General features: G+C 39.9%; 2 protein-coding genes across 2 annotated transcripts; both read right to left on the bottom strand.

The window, feature by feature from the left end:
• Positions 1–842: 842 nt before the first annotated feature.
• LOC141764298 (rac GTPase-activating protein 1-like) lies at positions 843–10,459 on the bottom strand. Its single transcript, XM_074629385.1, has 17 exons — positions 10,272–10,459; positions 9,059–9,158; positions 8,334–8,536; positions 7,888–8,048; positions 7,448–7,517; positions 7,259–7,312; positions 6,975–7,052; positions 6,646–6,760; positions 6,341–6,489; positions 5,695–5,859; positions 5,515–5,610; positions 5,142–5,340; positions 4,879–4,984; positions 4,510–4,642; positions 4,242–4,341; positions 3,292–3,400; positions 843–2,323 (listed from the first exon to the last, which is right to left on the bottom strand). Exons 2-17 carry the CDS (start codon positions 9,141–9,143, stop codon positions 2,248–2,250), a joined length of 1,899 nt encoding a protein of 632 aa, XP_074485486.1. The 5' UTR covers positions 9,144–9,158; positions 10,272–10,459; the 3' UTR covers positions 843–2,247.
• Positions 10,460–14,352: 3,893 nt separating this feature from the next.
• On the bottom strand, positions 14,353–21,574 carry LOC141764292 (major intrinsically disordered Notch2-binding receptor 1-like). The gene is made up of 4 exons (XM_074629370.1): positions 20,844–21,574; positions 17,689–19,696; positions 16,124–16,342; positions 14,353–15,849 (listed from the first exon to the last, which is right to left on the bottom strand). The coding sequence occupies exons 2-4, from the start codon at positions 19,684–19,686 to the stop codon at positions 15,658–15,660; spliced, it is 2,409 nt and encodes an 802-aa protein (XP_074485471.1). The 5' UTR covers positions 19,687–19,696; positions 20,844–21,574; the 3' UTR covers positions 14,353–15,657.
• Between the last annotated feature and the right edge of the window lie 125 nt (positions 21,575–21,699).

Here is a 21,699-nt window from a genome sequence, read left to right as displayed (position 1 = left end):
GGTTGTTTTAACTGCGTACTTTTCTAATGCAGGACGAGACTTTTTAGCAGAGAGGGAAGGCTCTGTGAATATAGCGTACCATGCCCTGATCCTGTGAAATTTGTTTTAAATTTATATATAAGCCCACCAAAAGCTGTTACTCCATCGGTGCAACAATCAGCATAGCGTTCTCCGCGTCGTCTCCATACTTTGACCCTGCCATCCAACTTTTGCAGACAGAACCTGGACTCATCACTGAACATGACATTCCCCCACATGTTCAGGTTCCATTGTCGGTGTTGTTGACACCAGTGCAAACAGGCCTGACGGTGAAGGACAGTCACTGCAGGCTTCCTGGTAGCTTTATGACAATACACTGTTTACCATTGGCAGAGCGTTTTGGCAAATTTTTCTTGGGCGCTACCCACATAATCAGCTGTGCTGCTCATCCCACAAATGCATGATCCTTACAAGTTGGACATCATTGTGAAGGTAAATAAACAGGCTTTCCAACCATGTATAATACAATGACCATTAGTATTGTAACAGAGAAATAATCGACCAAATTTTTTTTTTTCGACCAGTTTATCTTAAATAATAATCCAAACTTTGAAAATAACAATTTAATTTAGTTTTCTTCACAGAAATGAATGAAATGCTTAGATATATAGGCCAGCAAAGTTCTCTTACACCCCTTAAAATCAAGAAGACCTCAAGACCCCTCCTGAAGCTTTGGCGACCCCTAGAGGGGGTTTGGACCCCCCATGTTGAGAACCAGTGCTCTCAGGCCTCACTTCATCAGGGTTCCTCGCCCCACATGCCCAGCAGCTCATGCATGAACAACACCCACCAGGACAAGAAGAACCAGTCTTTTGATGTTTTATTTTTAGCTCAACTGTGGACCTTTCTGTGATCTTATTGGAGCTAAGACAAAAGAAGATAAAGGTTGATATTCAGCCCACAAAGTCTTTGGTGGAAGCAACTACATCAGTTAGACAATACGTCGTTGGAGAAATAGAACTATATAATGGAATAAATGTACAAGGATGTATAAAACATGATAAAATAGAGTACTATTGGAGTCTTACAACCTCAAATGATGCACATTTCTTAATTGGCAGCAAAACATGCTTAGATTTTGGTTTTAATGACTAAATACAGTGAATTTTTGTTAACATAAATATTTTTTCTCTAAATAACTAATACTCAAACCAGTAATGGCATCAGCCTGCTAAAATCTGGAGCTTCGAAAGAGGTGACAATGAGAGCAACAGAGAGAGGAAATTTCCTCAGAGTGATGTAACTGTGCAAGAACGCTACTGTGGATGAAAACAAATATTTAAACTAGTTAGTGTGCATGCAAATCACATTCATAAATCAAAGAAGCTCCAGATTTTATTTTGTGATGACCACACAGATGAGAGCTTGCGAGAGAGAAATATTGACTGAACTGTCCTAGATCACAGGAATAACTTACAGTATTTCCAATCATCTGTTGGTTGTAATGAGTGTCAGTAATACTGACTGGTTGTGTGCATAATATACAGTAGAAAATCATCTTCATTGGTTAAGGTTTGCATTTCTAAAGTGGTGCAACAGCAGCCTCTAGTGGCGTGTATTCCCAGGTAGACGCACATTGTTGCACAGTGCAGAATGCAACATTAATCCCATTCAGTATCAGTGTTTACATTGTTAAAGTGTATAAATTGTCATGATTCGTATACGCACACAATCAACATAAATATAAAACAAAATGTTAAATGATGAAAACAAAAACAAAAAGATGTCATTTTCAGGACAATGAGGCAACCGATGCCAAAAGACAAAGAGACACTGGCCAATAATACAAATTCTTTCCTCTTTGTCCAGATGTACAGCCGTGTATATCACATGTGCTTGAGCACCCGTCGCTGTGGTTACAACCACAGGTTCAAAGATGCACCAACATCAGTGAATGCATAGCTTTTAAACATCAAACAGTGTTAAACACAAGATATAATCCTTGAATTGGTTTAGAATGGTCGCTTCGTCAAAGCATTTAAACCTCTTACAATCACAATCGGTCAGCAATAAATCATTAGTAATCAAAGATATAAAGACAAACTCGTGCAGGAATCTGGTTAGAAAGTCTTGTATAAAATACTTGAATAAAAGATTGTTTCATGCTAAAATTGCAAAGAAGTTTCCCAACATGATTATGTGAATATACCTTCAGTTATTGCAGTAAGTAACCCAGAAATACAATATGGGTCAACCTTTTTTCCCCCATTACTTCAGCTGTGGAGAGGCGAAGAAGTTGCCCTGGCGGTTAGAGGCAGCTGATGCTTTGCTCCTGCTCCCAAATCTAAGGATGGGGGGGTCGGGGGTTAGGGGTGGCAGACAGTAGAATTTTAAGCTTAATAAGAGTAATTTCAGCAAACGCAATAGGTTGGAATTGGACATCAATTAACAACACAAAACAATGACAAATATTGTCCAGAAACCCTCACAGGTACTGCATTTAGCATAAAAAATATGCTCAAATCATAACATGGCAAACTGCAGCCCAACAGGCAACAACAGCTGTCAGTGTGTCAGTGTGCTGACTTGACTATGACTTGCCCCAAACTGGATGTGATTATCATAAAGTGGGCCTGTAAAGAGGAGACTCGTGGGTACCCATAGAACCCATTTTCATTCACATATCTTGAGGTCAGAGGTCAAGGGACCCCTTTGAAAATGACCATGACAGTTTTTCCTGGTAAAGATGTAGTGCTAGTTTGGATCATTTTCAGCCTCCTTATCGACAAGCTAGTATGACAGTTGGTACCCGTTTTCTTTAGTTTCATATGATGCCAGTATCTTCACTCTAGCTTAAAAACTGAGCCTGCTACAACGCGCATTAATGCGTTAAAGAATTTATTGCCATTAAAACCAATTAGCATTAACGCGCAATTATCGCGTTAACTTTGACATCCCTAATAGAAATAGTACCAACGTGATATCATACAATATATAATTCAGGCCTTTAAGTTAACATCCCTGCACACTCTTGGTGCACCCACACAGGTGTTTTCAATTACTATTATTATTCTCGGGACATTTTGACTCGTCATAGTAGGAAAATCACAGGTGTCACTAATGACATTAACGATAGAGCTGTTCAGTTCAAATGCCCCAGTAAACCATGACAGTGAGCCAGCACAGACAATACCAGGACAAAATGTCCTCTGTGAAAAAGGCCTATTGTGAATAAAATCACTATGGCCAAGTGGCGTTTGGAGAATGTGTCCCTGCTTTTGAGAGAGTGTGTGACAGTATGTGTGAGCTTACATGGTGGTGCTGGAGAGGGTGTGCTTCATGCGCTGGGACAGCGAGCTGGAGGAGGGTGTTTTGGCCATCATCTGGTGCTCTGGAGTGGTCACTGGTCCCAAAATGCTCACTACAGGTAAATTAAAGATCAACACATCGTCAGTTTTCAGTTTCAAACCAGGGTTATTACAGTAAACTAAAACTAAAAAAAAAAATTAGCAGTGAAATATTATATGAAATATTTTTAGTAAGATGAAACTAAATAAAAAACAATATCCTTCAAGAAAAATTTAAACTAAATTGAAACAATATTACCTGATTAAAAAAAGGAATAAAAATGAACGTAAATTAATTTCAGTATTCATTTTTTAGCTATAATATATCACTACCAAAAAAAGGAGAAAGCATGATTTTTCATCAACTTTCATGACATTGAACCAGACTTGACATTCCAGGATATGTTATGCCACAATGGCTTCACATCGGACGCTAAAGTAGTGCAAAGATTGAACATTAAACATTAGCCTATGGCCATTTCTACACAGTTCTCCAACCATGTATTTTGCAAGTATATGTAGCTACATACTTCTGAGACATTATAGCTGGCACTAACAAAAACAAACTAAAACTACTGTAAAATGGAAACTAAATATAGAAAAACTAAATGTTTCTGAAAAACTGAAACTTAACTGAAACTAGCAAACGCCCTCTGAAAACTAACTAAAACTAAAGTAAAAATGAAATCGAAAACTCAAATAAAAAAAATTATTGAAAATTAAAAAATAGAACCTTGTTTAACACAGCTAATTTTGTCATTTGTCAACCAAAGATGCTGAGTACAAATGCTGTATATAATGCTGTGTACTGTTTACAAACAGTTCTTTAAAACGAAATAGAACACATTGTCTTATTCTCATGTCATTCATTTTGGAGGAACTTTTATTTTTGGAAATCCCCTTTCAGTGACTTACCTCCGTGGTCTGGAGTATTAGCGTTGTCCATGTCTGTATAATCTGGATGAGCAAACTGGCCCCAGTAGTTTGCTGGAATACTGAGCAAGCGCTCTACAACCTAGAAAGATATAAATTAAATTCAGTATTTGTAGTCAAAACCATTCTAAAGAGCAGAAACTCTGATCTTGAAGTAAACAAAAGCTCACGCATGCATTTATTTAAACTAAGTGATACTTTAAACGTAATGTAGAGTCAGAGCAGTTATTCTTTATTGTCATTTGCTTACCCTCGGTTGCCTGCTTGTGTCGTGCAGGATGGTCATAGGGTCTGGGTCGGCAGTAGCATGACCCACAATAGTAGGGCCAAACACCCTGGCCAGGTTGTTCACATTCATCTTGGTATCCACACACTCAGAGACCCTGGGAAAAGAAAGCGGTAGAAAATTCCTCAGGCTTGACTACAATGAATGTTGATCTGTACAGCAGTGCAGAGATGTGGAGGTTAACCTTATACAATTTGGACAAAATTCCTTCTAGCTTACAAGTAGTTGCTTAAACCGCTCGTGTCTAATGAGTGGAAGGTAATGAGAGCAGATGGGAGCAAGAACTGGATAAAACAAGGTTTCTTAGCACTGCTGAAATGTAATGAAAATTACTTCTGCAGGTGGATCATCAGGCAGGCCAGAGTGTCTCGGTTGGGATGAGGCAGCTCACTGATGGTCTGATAGATCATGGCAAGACTGTTGCCATCATCCTGGATTTCTGTAAAAACAATAACGTCACCAGTCATTTAATAGCTCCTTGATTCACTCTATTTAAATGCTTGTTCTTAAAAAAATAATGTTAAGTAAACATTAAGACACTAACTTTAACACTAACATTAAAGACCACTGCGGATACAGCACTCTCAGACACTCACCGGCTGCTTCCATGAAGACTTTGTTGAGTTGGAAGGTGAGCAGTGGCTCTGGGAGGTTTCTGAAGAAGTCTTTCAGGACACCTGCAACGACGTTAATGTCGTCCACTTTGTGAAGCGGAGGCAGAGTCTTTCCTCGAATCAGCTTCTCCTTCAGCTGTTTCACCATGCGCTCTTGTCCAGGGACTCTGTACAGGCCAACCTGGGGCAAGGAAAAGATAAAAGACAGCAGGTGTCATCGTCTGGCTGCCTGTGATACCGTACTATTGAATGAGATCACTAATTAAGAGAGAAATGATCTATTGTAATCGCTCAAGGGAAAAGGATCAGAGCATAACATGAAGGTGACAAGTAAACACAGACAATAAAGTCTCACCTCATGTAGGCCTCTTTGTTCAATCTCCTTAATGCAGTAGATAACCAAAACTGGGATCCTTGGGAAGGTTTCTGGAGCAAAGTCAGCCAGGGTGGTCTGCACACAAAATACATACAATTAATCTAAACATGAACATAATCTAAAATTACGAAAAACGGTTTAAACATGCTGTAAATGTACCTCTGTGGTCCTAATGGGAGTGCTAACAGCTGTGGGATTACAGGGCAGGGAACAGTTGTCACGACACTCTGGGTGGGTCACAACCCTACAATCCTGGCAGCGAAGGTACATCTTGCCAAACTTTGTTCTTCTTCCACATGGTGCACAGAACTCAGACTTGATCACCTTAGTGAAAGAGGGAACAGAGTGCCAAAGGTGAGCAAATACTTCAAGTAGTACTTCAGGTACTTCAACAAGGTGAACAGGCTTTTAGTAGGGATGCACGATTTATCAGCCGAACACTGGTATCGATATTTGCCTAGTTGACGGTAAATAAGATTACATTCCCCGATGGCAGTGGCCGATGTTCATCTGTTCTGTCACATCAATTTTGCGCTGGCTAAATGTTTTAAGTTATTAAAAGTAAAGAAAGAATATTTTTAATGTGAAAGAAGATTATATCAAAAGGTTGTTTCATAAATTTGTATGATTTAATTTGTGGTCACAAAAACGGAATAGATCACAAAAACAACAAAAACATCAGTATCGGCATCGGCTAACAGCCAAATTGTGATTTTAAACATCGGTATCAGCCCAGAATTTCACAATCGGTGCATCCCTAGCTTTTAGTGTTGATGCCGACACAACAATACGTATACGGTCTTACTGTTTTGGAGATGAACTGGTGCTTCTTTCCTCCTCCATTAGCCCTGGGGGTTCGGAGCGGGGCTGGGAAATTGGAGACTGGTGTGCTGGGGGCCTCACTGGCAGTTTCGGATTGGTCAGTAGTGGTTGTATCAGCCCATGCTGGAGCAACTGTAGGTGCAATCACATGTTGGTAAAAAGCAATGCAGGAACTCAGAAATGCCTTATTTCATGCATATATTCATTTTACAGTCTAATAATTTGATGTTTTTTTTGTTATAAGGTCCCGTAAAGAGGAACGATACAGAAGATCTACAAAATTCTCACCGCTCTTTCTGCTGCGTGTCCAGTAAGGCACAGTTTCAATGGTGGAGACGGCCTCGACAGCACCACCGTTCGCCGGCACGGTGATGGTGGTTTTGGCCACTATAGACTCATTCATCTGAATCAAATAAAAAACAAAGAATATGTATTTACTTCTCTGTCCAACCAAGCTGATTGGTTTAGAAAAAAAATCTATATTGAGGTTTACTTTCTCTTGATAGCCATTTTATTTGTCTGCTACATCACTCCATAATTATTCAAAGCAAATCCACACAGACTGTTTACAAATGTTAGTGTTATATAGTACATTCAGCTGCAGAGGTCAGCATTACCCTATCTGATGGGCGTCCACTGGAGCGAGGTTTCTTCATTGCCTGTGGAGGACCATCAGCAAGTTTTCTGGAGGAACGCTGTGGATTAAAATGTACAGTAACTTTCAAAAACACTTACTTTAGGGATTGGCTGCCAAAATAGCAAGACAAAGTTACAGTGATGCATATAAACACATGAATCAAGCCATTAGCTGCCTTTACACCTAACCTGAAAAAAAAAAATCTTCATCATTAATACACGCAAGGAGGCATCTATTCAAAATATCAGTAAAGACATGACTCACTCGTTTCTGGCGTTTCCGCAGTCTCACAGTCTTCATCACCGAGGAATCCCAGTCCTACAAAGTGGAGAGATAGACCATAGTACTTCATGAACTTAACTTAATGAACACTGTTGTCCCACTATCTGATCCTCAGATCAGCAGTTCTCCTAAATTATACAGTGAAACTTTTAAGAAAATGGGTCAATATACCACAGAGTCGTCCGTTTGGTCATAGCTGATGTCTGACAGCAAAGAAGCCGATTCATCGATGGTAGTTAACCTGTAAAATAGTCAGTATTTAATCTTCCTGATTGAAGTACTTCCTTTGTCCAAGGCAGGTTAGAAAATGACACAATATTCTGGTGAATCATAAAAGCTTTAATATAGTAACTCATTTTATATATTGAATTCCATTCCCTACAGTGTACAGTATACACTGCACCTCTATACAGTATGGCAGACATTGTATTTACTAAATACATAAAGTGCAAAAGTACTTTTAACATAAGTGAAAGCTCAAGAAAGGATGAGGCATTGTGTGTAGATGAACACCTAAAATAATTATTATTATTGTCTTATCAGTACTCTCTGGGAAAAATCGATAGTGGTGCTCCTATAGCTGTTTCTGAACCAGACGAGGAGGATCTGACCTTCGACTGGTGTTGAGGTTGCCCTGTGCTGCCTGTGCTGCCTGTGCTGCCTGGGAGTGGGCATTGAGGAAGGCCAGGGCGGAGCGCTGCTCCTCACTCAGGTGGACACTGATGTTGTTCTCTGATATCAGCAGATCTCGGATCAGCTGTAGCTGACGCTCCTGTTACACCAACAAACCAGCAGGTTGACAGGGACAGGTCCATATATAAAAAAAAAAACAGACAAATGCAAAAAAAATGCATTGTTTAGTAATGATGAACAATCAGCAGTTAGACTTAATCTATTAACATGCAGAGGCCTACAGCTGAGCTTCACCAAGCATAGTGACCAGTGGCATTATCTGAAGATTAACTTCTAGCTTTTCCCTTTTCTAATTTACTATTTACCCCGTAAACAACCATGCATGCATACAAGATATATACTGTATAAGTAGTGTTGCACCAACCAGCTTTTCATAGACTGACTCAGCCTTCTGCCGCCGGCGGATCTCCACATCCACCTGGTTGCGGGCGTGCTTTAGTTTGACCTCCAGGGCTCCCCTCTCAGTCTCTGCTTTCGCCAGCACCTCTTTACAGGAACCCAGCTCCTCACCTGTTCGCAACCACTTCTTACGGCATTCCTCAAAGTTCACCGCCATCTGGAGGAACTCTGAATGAGAAACGGAAGAGGAGATTGTTGTATTGCTGTTGTGCACAATATACTATTCTTCTCTGGGGGTGTGTTAGGCCTCCAAAATCCCTTTGGTTTGCAGTATCAATGATGCAAACCACCTTAAAATAGAGGACCAAAAGACAGAGTGCTCTGCTGTAAACGGAACAAATGAGTATCAGTGCTTTCCTGTTGGTTCAAATGGAAATGAACTGCATTATCTGGACTATTGAAATGGAAATTTTTACTACACCCCAACAGCTATTTCAACCCCCCATTTGTACCATGGGCTGCACCATCAGTTCCCACAGTTTACTCACTAAAGCAAAGGCTCTATACTCAGTACTGCTTCTGCATTCATCGCCTGTGGCTAAGAATTCAAATCATGGCACCAACTAACACATTTCATCCAGTATCACTGCTACTAACATTAGCACCGTGCCATAGCAGACCAGTTTGACTACACTACACAAATACTTGAAGAGGTGCCAAATACCGAAACAAAGTGTGGAGATAACTTACGTGGTTCAATGCCCTCATTCAGACCATCCACCTGGGCTCTCAGACTCTGGAACTGGTTGTGCAGGTTCACCACAGACGACTCCATCACGTCTTGCTGCAGCTAGATAGACAGACAGATAGAAACTTTATTGATCCCGAGGGAATTCAAGTTTCCAGCATCACAGTTCCATAGTGAAAACATATTAGTAAAAAGACACAAGTGAGTAATATGGAGTATAAAAAAGGGGTAACAAATGAGATACAGGACTATTAAAAAAGTGAATATAGTGCAGAAGAAACTGTTAAAAATGAATAAAGTACAGGGTAACAATTGTAATACAGGACTATTAAAAATGTGAATATGGTGCAGAAAGTGTCATAGTGCTGGATAATAAAATATAGGACATGTAGATTTAGGAAAATGTAATTAGAGTATATGTATGGCTCAATAAGGAAGCTGGTTAATAATTAATAATTGATTTATGGAAAAGGGGTGGGATTAAATAAGTTTATACTTCTTCTCACTTCTTTTTGAATATGTAAATCAAGGCATCAAATGTTTGACAATTTATTTTTCTTATGCTTTTCATTGTATGTAAATACTACTTGTTTCTGAATGTCCACTTGTTGGTATGATCATTTTCTTTTCTTTAATTTTTTTTGGTATTCTACATGCTTTAAATACATTTTGAAATGAAATGAAATAGATATTAAGAGATGTCTAATGTGGAATATAATGCAGGACAAGAACTGAGGTAGAGAGGTTTATAAAGAGACTAAAGTGCAGAATAAAGCTACTTAGATTAGTGGGGAGAAATGGATGAGTGTGATGATGATGCTAGTTGATGTTAGTATTGAATTAGCTTGTTACTGATGCTACATTTGATCCCAGTAGGTTAACCCAGTAGGTTAACCCAGTAGGTTAACCCAGTAGGTTAACCCAGTAGGTTAACCCAGTAGGTTAACCCAGTAGGTTAACCCAGTAGGTTAACTATAGTGCTAAAGTAACAACGAAATGTATCTTTATGTCAGCTACTTACTGTTCACCATGACTTTATCTCTCCACTGTGTTCAAAACAACTCTTAAGCATGATAGCTACATTAATGTTGCACCATGTTTAGCTGCACCTTCATGAGCTAATGAAGCTAACATGCTACATTAGCAGCCAGTTTGTGTTGACTTAGCAGCTAACAGCTAACTATCGGTACTCTGGTCGAAAGAAAAACACTTTACCTGTGCAATATTGTTCCTGTGAGACTGTGGCTGACATGTACTGTAACACCGCTGTTAAAAGCAGAAGTTAGATGGTGTATTCCCACACAGCAGCAGAACCAGCAGCACCAGCAGCAGCAGTTAGCACCAGCAGCTTCAGAGCTCCACCTGTTTGGTAAATTCTTCTTCTCAGTTTAAAATCAGCGCCGGTTTTTCTTTCTTCTTCGTGGGATCATTTGCTGCAGAGCGGAAGCGCTCTACCGCCCCCCATACATCCTGAGCTGTAACTGCAGGGGCTTGTAGTCTCAGTTTAATCTAACTCATTAAAAGAGTTTGACATCATGTGTTGTATATGTAATACTCAAAATACATTTATTATATGACCCTACCTACCCACTGCCATCAGACTGTACAACTCATCTCTGGACTAACTAAATAACACCCCCCCCCTCTCTCACATACACACACATACACACACACACATACACACACACAGTGCAGTCAGACATGCATCACAATCGGACATTAGTACTGCCACTTGCTAAACAGCTTTTAAGAGTATTTATTGCTAATGCTTATTTTCTATGTTATTTATTCTTATTCTATTCTTAATCTTGTTGTGTGCTTGTTTTATCTGTTGCTGCTGTAACTCAGAAATGTCCCCTCGGGGATTAATAAAGTACCTACTTACCTACCTACCTACCTTATATATTATTATTACAGATGATCTCAGTAGTCTTAGAAATACTTTTTTTCTATTAACTTATTTGTTTTATTTAATTTATTATTATTCATTTATTTTCTTTATATTAATAATGTGTTTGTATTATTGTTATTGTTATTATTATATTCTTTTATTATTATTATTATTATTATTATTATTATTATTTCAATATGTTTTTTCTTTTCTTAATTTTATTTCAATTTTGAATGCTGAAGTTGTTTGTCCTAGTGTATTGTGTTCGTCTCTAAGTTCAACTACTTAAAAAATTGGTTTATAAACTATTGTAATTACGAACTGTAAATTGCATACATGAGAACAACCTCAAAAAAGGGAAAAAATAAAGTATGAAAAAAAATATATATATATATATTTATAGAACAGCAAAAAAATTATATTATTAAATTGGAAGACTCCATCATCACCATGGAGGAGGTGACTCAACAAAATGCTTTTTATTGTTAAGATGGAGAAGATTCTCTTTAGCAAACGTAATTCACAACACATTTTTTTAAAGGTGTGGAAGCCGCTTCTGACATTGCTTGATAAGACCTAATTGTAAAGCTCATGTGACTTGCTGCTATGTTGTATCTTTACTCTGTGCAAACTCTGCTTTATTCTGTATTCTGACTGATATTCTGGCAGTCCCCCACCCATATGTGTGTAACTTTTTGTTGTTGTTTTAGTTGTTTCTTTTTGCTCAACCTTTACGCTGAAGAGGCAGTCTCCTGTTTTGCCAATATTGCTGTCGTCTGGCAGCTTTGCACTCGTTCTTTACATGTATCGCCTGTTTTTTGTATTATTATTTATGTTATTTTGTATAAGGGTACTGGATGTTTTATGTGTTGTGTGTGTTTATTGTAAAAAAAAAAAAAAAAAAAGTCGAAATTGTGCTGTACCATATAAACATAAATAAATAAAACATTTTATAAATGAATATATTACTCTGTCAATAAGTGAGTCTATTTAAAAAAATATGTAGGCCATATATCAATATTATGTCATCATGCTCATAGGATACATTTCTTCAATTCTATCAATTCATGAACTGCAGCCTTTTTTTTGTTAAACATTGATTTGGTTAACACATTTCATTTATAGATTTCTTTTCTACATTTAATCTCTCTTTATATTGTCCAATTCGCTATTAATTATTGAACTGTTATATAACCATTTCAAGACTGCTGACGTCCTCCATACATTAGAGGAGGACATGGGGGACATACATAATACATGATATTTCTTATAATGACCTAGTGCATCTCTTCATCTGTATAGAAAGACAACAAAACCTTTTTAGATAGGGAACTCTGGCTCTGAGATCTGTGTTTCATGTCACTTTCTTTCAAATATCTGCTTCTAACTTATTAACTGTACCAGGTAACCCCATTAGTAATATCAATAACGTTGCTATATAAACCATTGCACAATAAATAAAAAAGTAATTTAGCTTGAGGTGTGTCAGTCCCGTATCAGTGCCTCCTGCTTTCCTGACTGTGCATCAAAATATTCAATTGAGTGGTGAAATTATGTGTGAAATCATAAAATCCTTTGAAACAATCAGTAACTGTGCCCTGTTGTTGTGGGCCTGGTTGGCACATGGGATGCACACAACGGCATCATTAATCAGCCACGGATGGCATATCTGGGTGCAGCAGCAGCTCCACTGTGCAACATTTAATGAGGGTAACACACACACACACACACACACACACACACACACACACACACACACACACACACACACAAAATCAACTGCAAACAATTTACATGTATGTGTCCATAACACATCAGGAATTTTAAACAACTCAACAATAGACTATACCTGATTTGTGTGTGCTTGTGTGGTTTTGTAATGCATTGGCAGCTAGATTTAGCATCACACACAGAGAACATTGTGTGTGAGTATTCTGAATACTGCAGGTCCATTAGAGGTGATTTGAGATAATAGGATCTGTCAGTCAATATGCGCCCTGTGTCTTAGTCAATTATTCATCTCTATATGTACATTTCCTCCAGTCACAGATCATTTAACTGCCAGAACTCTCTTTTTACATCAATCACTGTCTGACCTACCTTAAACTGAGTGGACTATTACTGCTATCTGCATTAATCTGTAATCTGGCATCAAGTGCATCACCGAGAAAAAAAGGGAAATAATGAATTTTGCAAAACACAGGAGTTGCTTTTAGGAGACATTTTTCATTCACCATAATGTTCGTTTATAACATAGTGCAAATGTATTACTTATCAGAGCAGACAACATATTGTAAAAGGCACGTTACCACTTTGCCGAGTTTATTCAGACAGGCAACATAACATAAATGTAATACCTGCACATATTTTCTTTAATTCACAAGCAGTTTTTAAGACAGAGTGTTTACCTGAATAATGACTTCACAGATTTATAGCTGTCTGTCTAAAAGGTGCATGGATAATAGGCTACAACAATGTCCAAATTTCACAAGTGCATCTCTGCAGTGGAAAAAAAGTATCAGGAGGCTCTAATGCACCGGAGTTTGAGAGGAAGCACCTGGATTGTGCTGACAACAGGGTTAGGCCTCCTCAGTGGCACCACCATTGGAAGGGTAATGGATCCACAAACAGCCTCATGGGGAACACTTGGCAGATATGCATCTACTTAGGAGGATGCATTGAAGCAGAGCACACCCTCTATAAAATCCTGTGCATATTTGTGCACACAAAGCAAAGTGGAGGTTAAGGGTCTTGATACAGATAAAGAAAACAAGCATTTACAGTATTTTTTCCCACCCAATGGTATGCATAGTTTCTGTCCACTTTGGTGTATAAATGGAGAAAAGTGCTTATCTATTGCTGAACAGAAACAAAATAATCCATATCAAGCAATGTAGAGGGGATGGATAAAAAAACATGAACACCTAGAAAATGTAATGCAAGTATTGAGACAGTGTCAGGTGTTGAATTTCTCTATTTGGTGATGGGGTAACGTATTGTAAATTGTGCTTGTTATTTTGACCACACTATAATGCACATTGTATTGCATTACAGCCTCACCTTTAGAGTTCAATCAACACCCGTCTCAACATAAAGTTACCATTACAGTTTTTACTACAGACATATTATGTTGAATTTCATTATATGTTAAAGAGGCCCTATTATGCTTCTTTTCAGGTGCATACTTGTACGTACATGTTTACATTCTTTAATGTTCAAAAAATGTGTTTCTTTTCTCATATAAGCTTTGTTTGAGGGCGTGCCAAACTAGCTGCTAGGCAGGAATTGTGCAAATGTGTTACTTGGTGACATCACCACATTACGGAAGAAAAGGCGGGACTTCAATCAAAGCGTTTCAGGCAGTTCAGGAGCAGTGTTTCTGTTGGGGAAAGTAACTCCCTATGGTGTGGACTTTGGGCTTTGTAACTCTGCAGACCTTTTATTTGCATGAAAAACTATATAACACCCTAAAGGAAAAGGGAAAAGCACAACAGCATAATAGGTCCCCTTTAAAAGTGTGCATGTTTTTGTCAACTCCCCATAGATTTTACACTCCAGCACCAAGATTCGATTTAAATATAACGTCTCCGGAGTCAACAGGATGTTTTTACAAAATGGAATGTCACACCACAGGCGAGACTCTACTTTCATCCTCTGTGAAAGGACGCTATGAATTTGTTGGTGCTAAGTGAGTCTGCAGGTATGTGGAGAAAAGCTCTGGCCAAGTGAGTACAGTGATAGGATAATGTGCATAGGTGCACTCCAAACAGCCCATCAATTGAATTACAAGTGGAATCTCCCACTCAGAGAGTGTTTACTGGAAGAGGCTCCCTCTTTCCTTCACTGCTTCAACAACAACAACACAATTTTAATCTTCCAGGTTTTGAAACCTGAGACTCGGTAAACACTCCAGCCCAAACACATTCATGAGTGGATTAAACAGCTTCTATTTTTCCAGTTTGAAAAATGGGAGGGAACTCTATAAAAATATTATTTTTATTGATTTAAGCTTGTTTGAGCAGTATATCTTGTTGCTTAAATAAAGGACAAGAACATACAAACTAAGAGAAAGTAAAAACGCTCCTGTCGACAGAATCCATTACTATTTATGAACGGAAATGTACAGATAAACTATTATCTTAGAAGTAAAATAAGCCCTGTGGTAGTCTCAAGGAAACAGCGAGAAAGAGTCAGGCAGTGCTCAAGGCTGAAGCTGATTCACAATGCATTTGTAACAGTATTGTTTCTCAGAAAAGAGCAGACAAAATGAGAAAAAGAAAGAAAAATTGCATTGGCTCAGTATTACTAGTTTCCACATATCCTCTCAGAGACATTTTCAGATTATTTAAAACATTCATCCTTAATTACTTCCATTTGCAGCCACTTGAAATTATTACTAATAAAAGTCATGAAATAAATGACAGCAAATGGGAGAAAGATTCAATTTGGTGTAACTGCATGAGGGAGTGACTCAGTTTCAAAGTAAGCCACAGTTCGAATACTCCTGTTTTTATGAAGTCATAAATAATGTTGCTGCATGCAGAGAAGTGTAAGGAGTTACTGAATGTGAACCGATCCAGCTTTATGGTCCGGGTGTCACAAGTCTCTCTAATGAGAATGGCGTGCAAGTTCCTGTGTACAGCACATAGCTGCTGAAAAGAAATCAATAAAATAAAAACAGGCAACAATGTGGGATCTCTGCGAGAGTCTTCATGACATGGTGCAAACGGGAATGACAATGATGAGAATGATGACCACTGCAGTGACAATGAATGCCAGCAGCTTACAGATCTTGGCCCGGCGGAGGTCAGCCTCTTTACGCCTGAGTAGTGCATCGTAGCCCGGAGTGTAGATGTCGTCCATCCAGAACTCCATGTTGTTGGGGTTCAGAGACTCCTGGGTCTGAGGGACATGATGCCATTTAAAGAGCAGACATAGATTAAATACAGGTCCTAATCTAATCTAATATGTTAAAGGAAATTCAAATACTGTGTACTCTTTCCTGCTGTGCATCATTGATTTGTGATGTGTGATTTCATGAGACAGAATTGTATTTTACTACCTCCACTTTTCTTGAGTCTTCATGATGTATTTACAGTATAATAAAAAATATCGTAATAAAAAAATGTAAAAACCTTTAATGTAACGTAGCCGTTTCAGAGTCAATAAATCTTACCTGTAAGTTCAGAGGGGATATCCGTGCTTCTCTGTCGTCCACAGTCCATATGGGCCTCCCCCTCCCCTCAGACAGTCTGGGGTCCAGGATCTTCCCAGAGGACAGCCCACCTGTCAGACTGCTGTCTTTGTGACGGAACAGGGATGAGTTAAACACTTGTTCCATCAGGTTGGAAGACTTTTTGGAGAGTAGGTTAGTCGTGCTGCCTGATTGATCTGCCTAGAAAGAAAATAGGACAAACACAGATTTTATATAGACCGTATTATACAACACCCATTTGAATCTCTAAAATGTTTCTTTACAGCCCTGACCAAACAGTGATATACTGTATATATTATTTTATATGTAATATTTTATCCCTATATTTTAACTTCTGCACTATTTTATGTATGTTAGATGCTCATTTTTTGCCTTTATTGGACAGGTTAAGAGTGTAGTGGCAGACTGGAAACAGGGAGAGAGAGAGAGGGGTATGACATGCAACAATGGTCCCACGGTTGGAATTGAACCGGGGACGTTGTGGTTACATGGCATACCAAGGCGCTTCAGATTCTCACTTTTAAATTTTAGTTTTATACATATTTAATAAGTATTGTTAGAGGGAGCATTAGATCTAATATTTTCATTGCCAACAACTGCCTCTCTGTAATTGTTGTGCATGACAATAAATAACTTTAAGTGTTTACTATAAATGTTTAAAGCAACACCCCACAAAGTGGCATGACTAGCTTTTCAACTGACCAACCATTCAATCACATGTGTCTACCCAGCAGACCACAGGGCCATCCACAGGGCCACCCACAGGCCGCATGGTATGGATTAAGGATGCACCAATACCGGATCGGATATCGGGCCGACACTGACTCAAATAGCTGGATCGGGTATCTGTGACAACGGGGCCGATCTATTCAATTCAATTCAATTCTATGTTTATATGCTATATACATTATATACTGGCATTTTAATTCTTATTTAAGTTTTGAGCAATTTCTTGTTGCATTAAAAGGGTTTACATTTGAATTGTAATTCCTGATCATTTTGAAGATTTTGAAGTAGCTGCTGTACGATTTATTATTCTAATAATGAATATCAATTCAGTAAACTTATATCTACTGTATGTATTTATTTGTTACATTTTGTTTTAAAAAGATAAGAAAGCAATGTTTAAGTCAGGCCTGATGTTGCCTTACATTTAAAAGAACGATCCCAGTCACTCCCACACAGTGAGTCATTCAGCTTATTAATTAAACACTGGTATCGGATTGGTACTCTGTATCTGCCGTTACCTAAAGCCCAGGTATCGCTATCGGTAGTGGGACTGAAAAAGTCAGATGGCTGCATCCCTAGTATGGATATACACACAATAAATTATATTATATATATTGTGCATAGTATATAGTATATTGTGCATATACTGTATATATAGTATTGTACTTTTGCCTTCAAAATGGATTACTAATGAATCTGTTTAACAACTGATGCTCATGCTGAGACACTCATCTCTCATCTAAAAGTTATTTCTTCATGTATCAAATAATAAAATGTACAAAGTAAAATGACTCTACCTTTCCATGTGAAGCTTTGCCATCTTTGCTTTTGGAGAATGACACTGACCAGTCTCTTGCAGAGTTAGACACAATCGGGTGTTTGGAATCAGAGACAATTTTCTCTTCAGTCTGGGTTTTGGAGGCGCGTCGAGATGATACCTCCTTCTTCCCATCTTTCCTCCCCTTTGAATCAGCCTGAGCTTTGCTGCTTTCCGTTTGCGCCCCGGGGGTGTCCCACTGGTTCCATTCCAGACTACTAGTGCTGGTCCTTGGATACATATGCTCAGACACAGACAGAGGCTGAGGCTCTGATGTATCAGAGGGGGTTATAGGGTGGCTCATAAAGGAGGAGACGCCGCTGAGAGGCTCCAGCCATCGCCCACCGGTGATTTGTCCGTCACCACCGATGGGCTGCTGGATCTTTTCATCCAGCCGCTGCAGAGCAGACAGTACCTGGGAGATCTCAGCCTTTACATCGTTTAGAGAATCCAGTTGTCTTTCTATCTGGCTCATACGGAGCAGCAGCTTACAGACGCTGGCCTTGAGCCCATCGTCGCTGCTTTCCAGAGAGTGGAAAAGCCTTTGGAGTTGCCCTAGGCGGCCACGTCTGGCCTCGGGGGTGTCCTGGTTAATGGCTGCTGATCCATCGCTGGGGTGCAGGACTCCCGTGGAACCACACATGCTTATGTCATCTAAGAAACGAAAGATGGCACTGATGTCATCCTCACCAAACTCAGGGTCATCTAGTGAGGTCATGAAGGAGAAGCGATCGGCGTGGACCAGGCTACGGAGGCGCCGGGGGTCCGGTGGGTCTGTCTGGGTTCCTTGAGCTTTGACTCCATCGCCTCCACTTGGCAATCCACTATCCCCACTCTCGCCTCCTGAGGACCCCCCCAATTTGCTGATAACTGGGGTTGACCGTCTTGGAAACTGCCCCCCTTGTGATTCCATCCCCATTCCAATGCTGCCCAGGCCTATCCGGTCCTCTAGACTGTGACTCTTGTTGCTCCAGATGGGCCTCTTGGCCCTGGGAGGTTGAAGGTGCTGGGGGGACCAATCTGGCATCGGCCGGGGTCCGAAGTAAGTTGAGTCCTGCAGGTCATCAAGGCTCTCATGTTTAGGCTGCTGCTCTGGCGACTGGTTGACGTTTGCTGGTGACGGGTAGGGATTCTGGACAGTTTCAAAGCAGTGATTGTCGAAGCCTTTCGGAACCGCGCTGGGACTGGGGGACTCGCTGTTAACAGTCACCTGGGGTATTAGAGGTGGCTGGTTATGGAAGTCCTTCTTAAAGATGTTTCTCTTCTGGTCGACAGACGATCCCTGTTCATCCTCAAACACCTCCATGGGCGCAGAATCTCCACTTGACTCACTGTCCGTCTCCAAAGGCAAGTAGATATTCTTCATAACCTCGTTGGGGATTTGGCCACTAGGGTACAAAAGTGTGGTGTGAGGCAGGTCGAAAGACACAGCCCTCGCCCTGATTGGAGAGGAGGACACAAGTGAGGCGGGATCGGGGGGAAGACTTCCCCGCTTTTGGGCGGAGTAATTCGATCTTGGAAACAGCAAGTGCTGATCGATAGGCCTGCCACCGGAGTCAGAGTGGGCACGTGCTCTTTCTCGACCAGAAAGGTTCTGCTGGTGTATTCCAGGCAGACTGGGGCCTGGGGACTGGTCGACAGGGAGGACCACCTGGCCTCTCATTGGTTGGCCGTCATCAGGGGCACCACCTGTCATCTGAATGAGATTGAAGATAGTCACAATGTCTGCAGCGACGCCTATGGGCGACAACCCCTGGCCTCTGGTGGAAACCCGGTCTCTGAAGAGAGTCGCTGGGAAACAGGGGTCCTGGCAGGCGGCAGCATACAGCAAACTCCTGAGCTCGATTAGGTGCTCCAGGTCAAAGCGGGTGCTGACCATACGACAAAGATCCTGGAAGGACAGCCATTGGCGCATATTGGCCAGTTCCTCCAGGATCCCCAGAAGGACCCGAGGGTATTCCTGCTGCAGGTCAGCCATGGCTGCTCACCTAAGAGGGGAAAACAAGCAGTTAGTCTGAGTGAGGCAAAGCAAGTTTATCTGAAGTACCTTTCAAAATCAAAGTAATTCAAAGTGATTTACAAAACACATAAAAAGCCATTAAGATAAGATATAAAAGAAACATAAGTCAATATAAAAAATACATATACATGACTGCAGGGGGAATTCAAGTCCCAGATCTAATCTGATAAGTGCATACAAATCTTAAATAGGCTGACCATCTCTCTTCTTTGACACAAGAAATCGTTTTTCAACATTTATTGGAAGTATAATAATAAGAATATGATGTATGTTTAGTATTGTAAAGGCTATTACATGTTAATAATAATAATAGTTGTTATTATTATTATTATTATTATTATTATTATTATTAATAATAATAATAATGATAATAATAATAGTAAAGCAATATAATGTTGTGGACTAGGCTATAAAATATTTGTTTTATTATTATCTAAAAATATATAGATTATTACCAGTGCTATCATTAAATTACATGTTAACAATAAATATAACACATGGTAGTAATAATAATACACAGGGCGTTTTGTATTAACATTAATTGGGTAGCAGTTCTATTTTTGAATTACTTGAACTAGTTCACTTAGTTACAATATCAAGTGTTTCAGATACTGTTTCACAGGCAGCATATAATCATGTAGTTTGTCGAAAATAAGACATCAAAGTGGAGCTTTTCTGCTCGGATGGAAAAAGCCCTTCTGAGTGGGGAATTTGGAAAGCGACCTTATTTTTGGGCCCTAAAATAAACTGATCATCTGACCTGATGACGCCGTCACACTGCGCACATCTTTGCCTCTCTGGACATTTTTAATATCTTCTCATTTCTATTAACAGCCTCGGGGCAGACTCACCACTTTACTGAAGAAATGCAGGATGTAGTCGATGAAGATACCGACATGCATTCACTAACTTTAATCCAGGCACCTTTGAAAACGATTTAATGAGGACATGGCAGGACAGTTTCTTGCAAAAAATGCGCAAAACTGCGAGTCCCTCTTTTTTTTGTATCATCATCTGGGACACCAATGACATGTCAAATGCTTTTTGGGTTGTCAACATCTTACAAAAAGGTGTAGCTTAAGTGGATGTGAGACTATAGGAGTGTTTCCACTTACCTGAATCTACTGAGAGAGAATCAGTCACTCCTGCGTCCATGAAAGATGATAAATAAAATCCAGTTTTACGCAGCTAGCGAGGCCATACTCCAAATAGATCCAGGGCAGCGCACACTGTCTCACACTCCTTTCTTTCTTTCATGGGCTTCTCTGTTTGTAGCAGCGACTTGCCCACAGCTCAGGCAGGAGAGGAGAAAATTAGAAATCAGGTCATCTTCCCACAAGTCCTTGCAGTCCCCTAAGGGACCTCAAAATACATCCAAACGGTTCCCCCTCACTACAGATCAGCCACTACACTCGTCAAACAGTGCACCCACATTTCACATTGATAACATGGGAGGAAAAAAACACCCTGTTGACAGGACACCCCAGTGTGTGTATGTGAGTGGGTCAGGTCCAGGAGCAATATTTTCTCAGGGTGCCATAGCAATAATTGGTTATGTGTGCAAATTGAGCATAGGAATAATAAAAGGGCAGATTAAAAATTGATGTTTGCTAATTGACACTCCAAACTGACAGTAAGCCATAAGGTCCAAGGTAAATTGCTTGCTAGATTGCTGCCTACACACAAAGCTGTCTGCCAGACTTCAGCCCTCCCAGACTTTTTCACCATTACTCTGCATTATCATCCATAAAGGGTCGTACTTAAAACTCCATTAGAGCAAGAGAAGGGCAAGGCTTTCATCGGCGAGTGGTAGCACTCCGCAACAATCAGAATGGACATCTCTAATTCATCTGACAGCTCGCAGAGGAGCCCATCCGTCATCCCGTGTACTCAGGAATCACTGGGAATCAATGCGGTGAATGAGCCGTGGTATGTGGGTGTAGGTATAGGACAATAATGTATTACTGTCAG

This window comes from Sebastes fasciatus, chromosome 1 (assembly GCF_043250625.1).
Source record: "Sebastes fasciatus isolate fSebFas1 chromosome 1, fSebFas1.pri, whole genome shotgun sequence".
Classification (NCBI taxonomy): Eukaryota; Metazoa; Chordata; class Actinopteri; order Perciformes; family Sebastidae; genus Sebastes; species Sebastes fasciatus.
The sequence above is the reverse complement of the archived record's forward strand: the minus strand, read 5'-3'. Positions and strand labels throughout refer to the sequence as shown.

Bases quoted from the DNA above. Each gene is read 5' to 3' on its own strand.
- LOC141764298 (XM_074629385.1), bottom strand. From the start codon at position 9,143: ATGGAGTCGTCTGTGGTGAACCTGCACAACCAGTTCCAGAGTCTGAGA. The intron at 7,053-7,258 runs GTGAGTCATGTC...TTTAATCCACAG, and splicing joins TGCGGAAACGCCAGAAACGA to CGTTCCTCCAGAAAACTTGC. The intron at 4,643-4,878 runs GTAATTTTCATT...TTCTTTTCCCAG, and splicing joins CTGATGATCCACCTGCAGAA to GGTCTCTGAGTGTGTGGATA.
- LOC141764292 (XM_074629370.1), bottom strand. From the start codon at position 19,686: ATGGCTGACCTGCAGCAGGAATACCCTCGGGTCCTTCTGGGGATCCTG. The intron at 16,343-17,688 runs GTAGAGTCATTT...TTTTCTTTCTAG, and splicing joins GCAAAGCTTCACATGGAAAG to GCAGATCAATCAGGCAGCAC. The intron at 15,850-16,123 runs GTAAGATTTATT...CATGTCCCTCAG, and splicing joins TATCCCCTCTGAACTTACAG to ACCCAGGAGTCTCTGAACCC.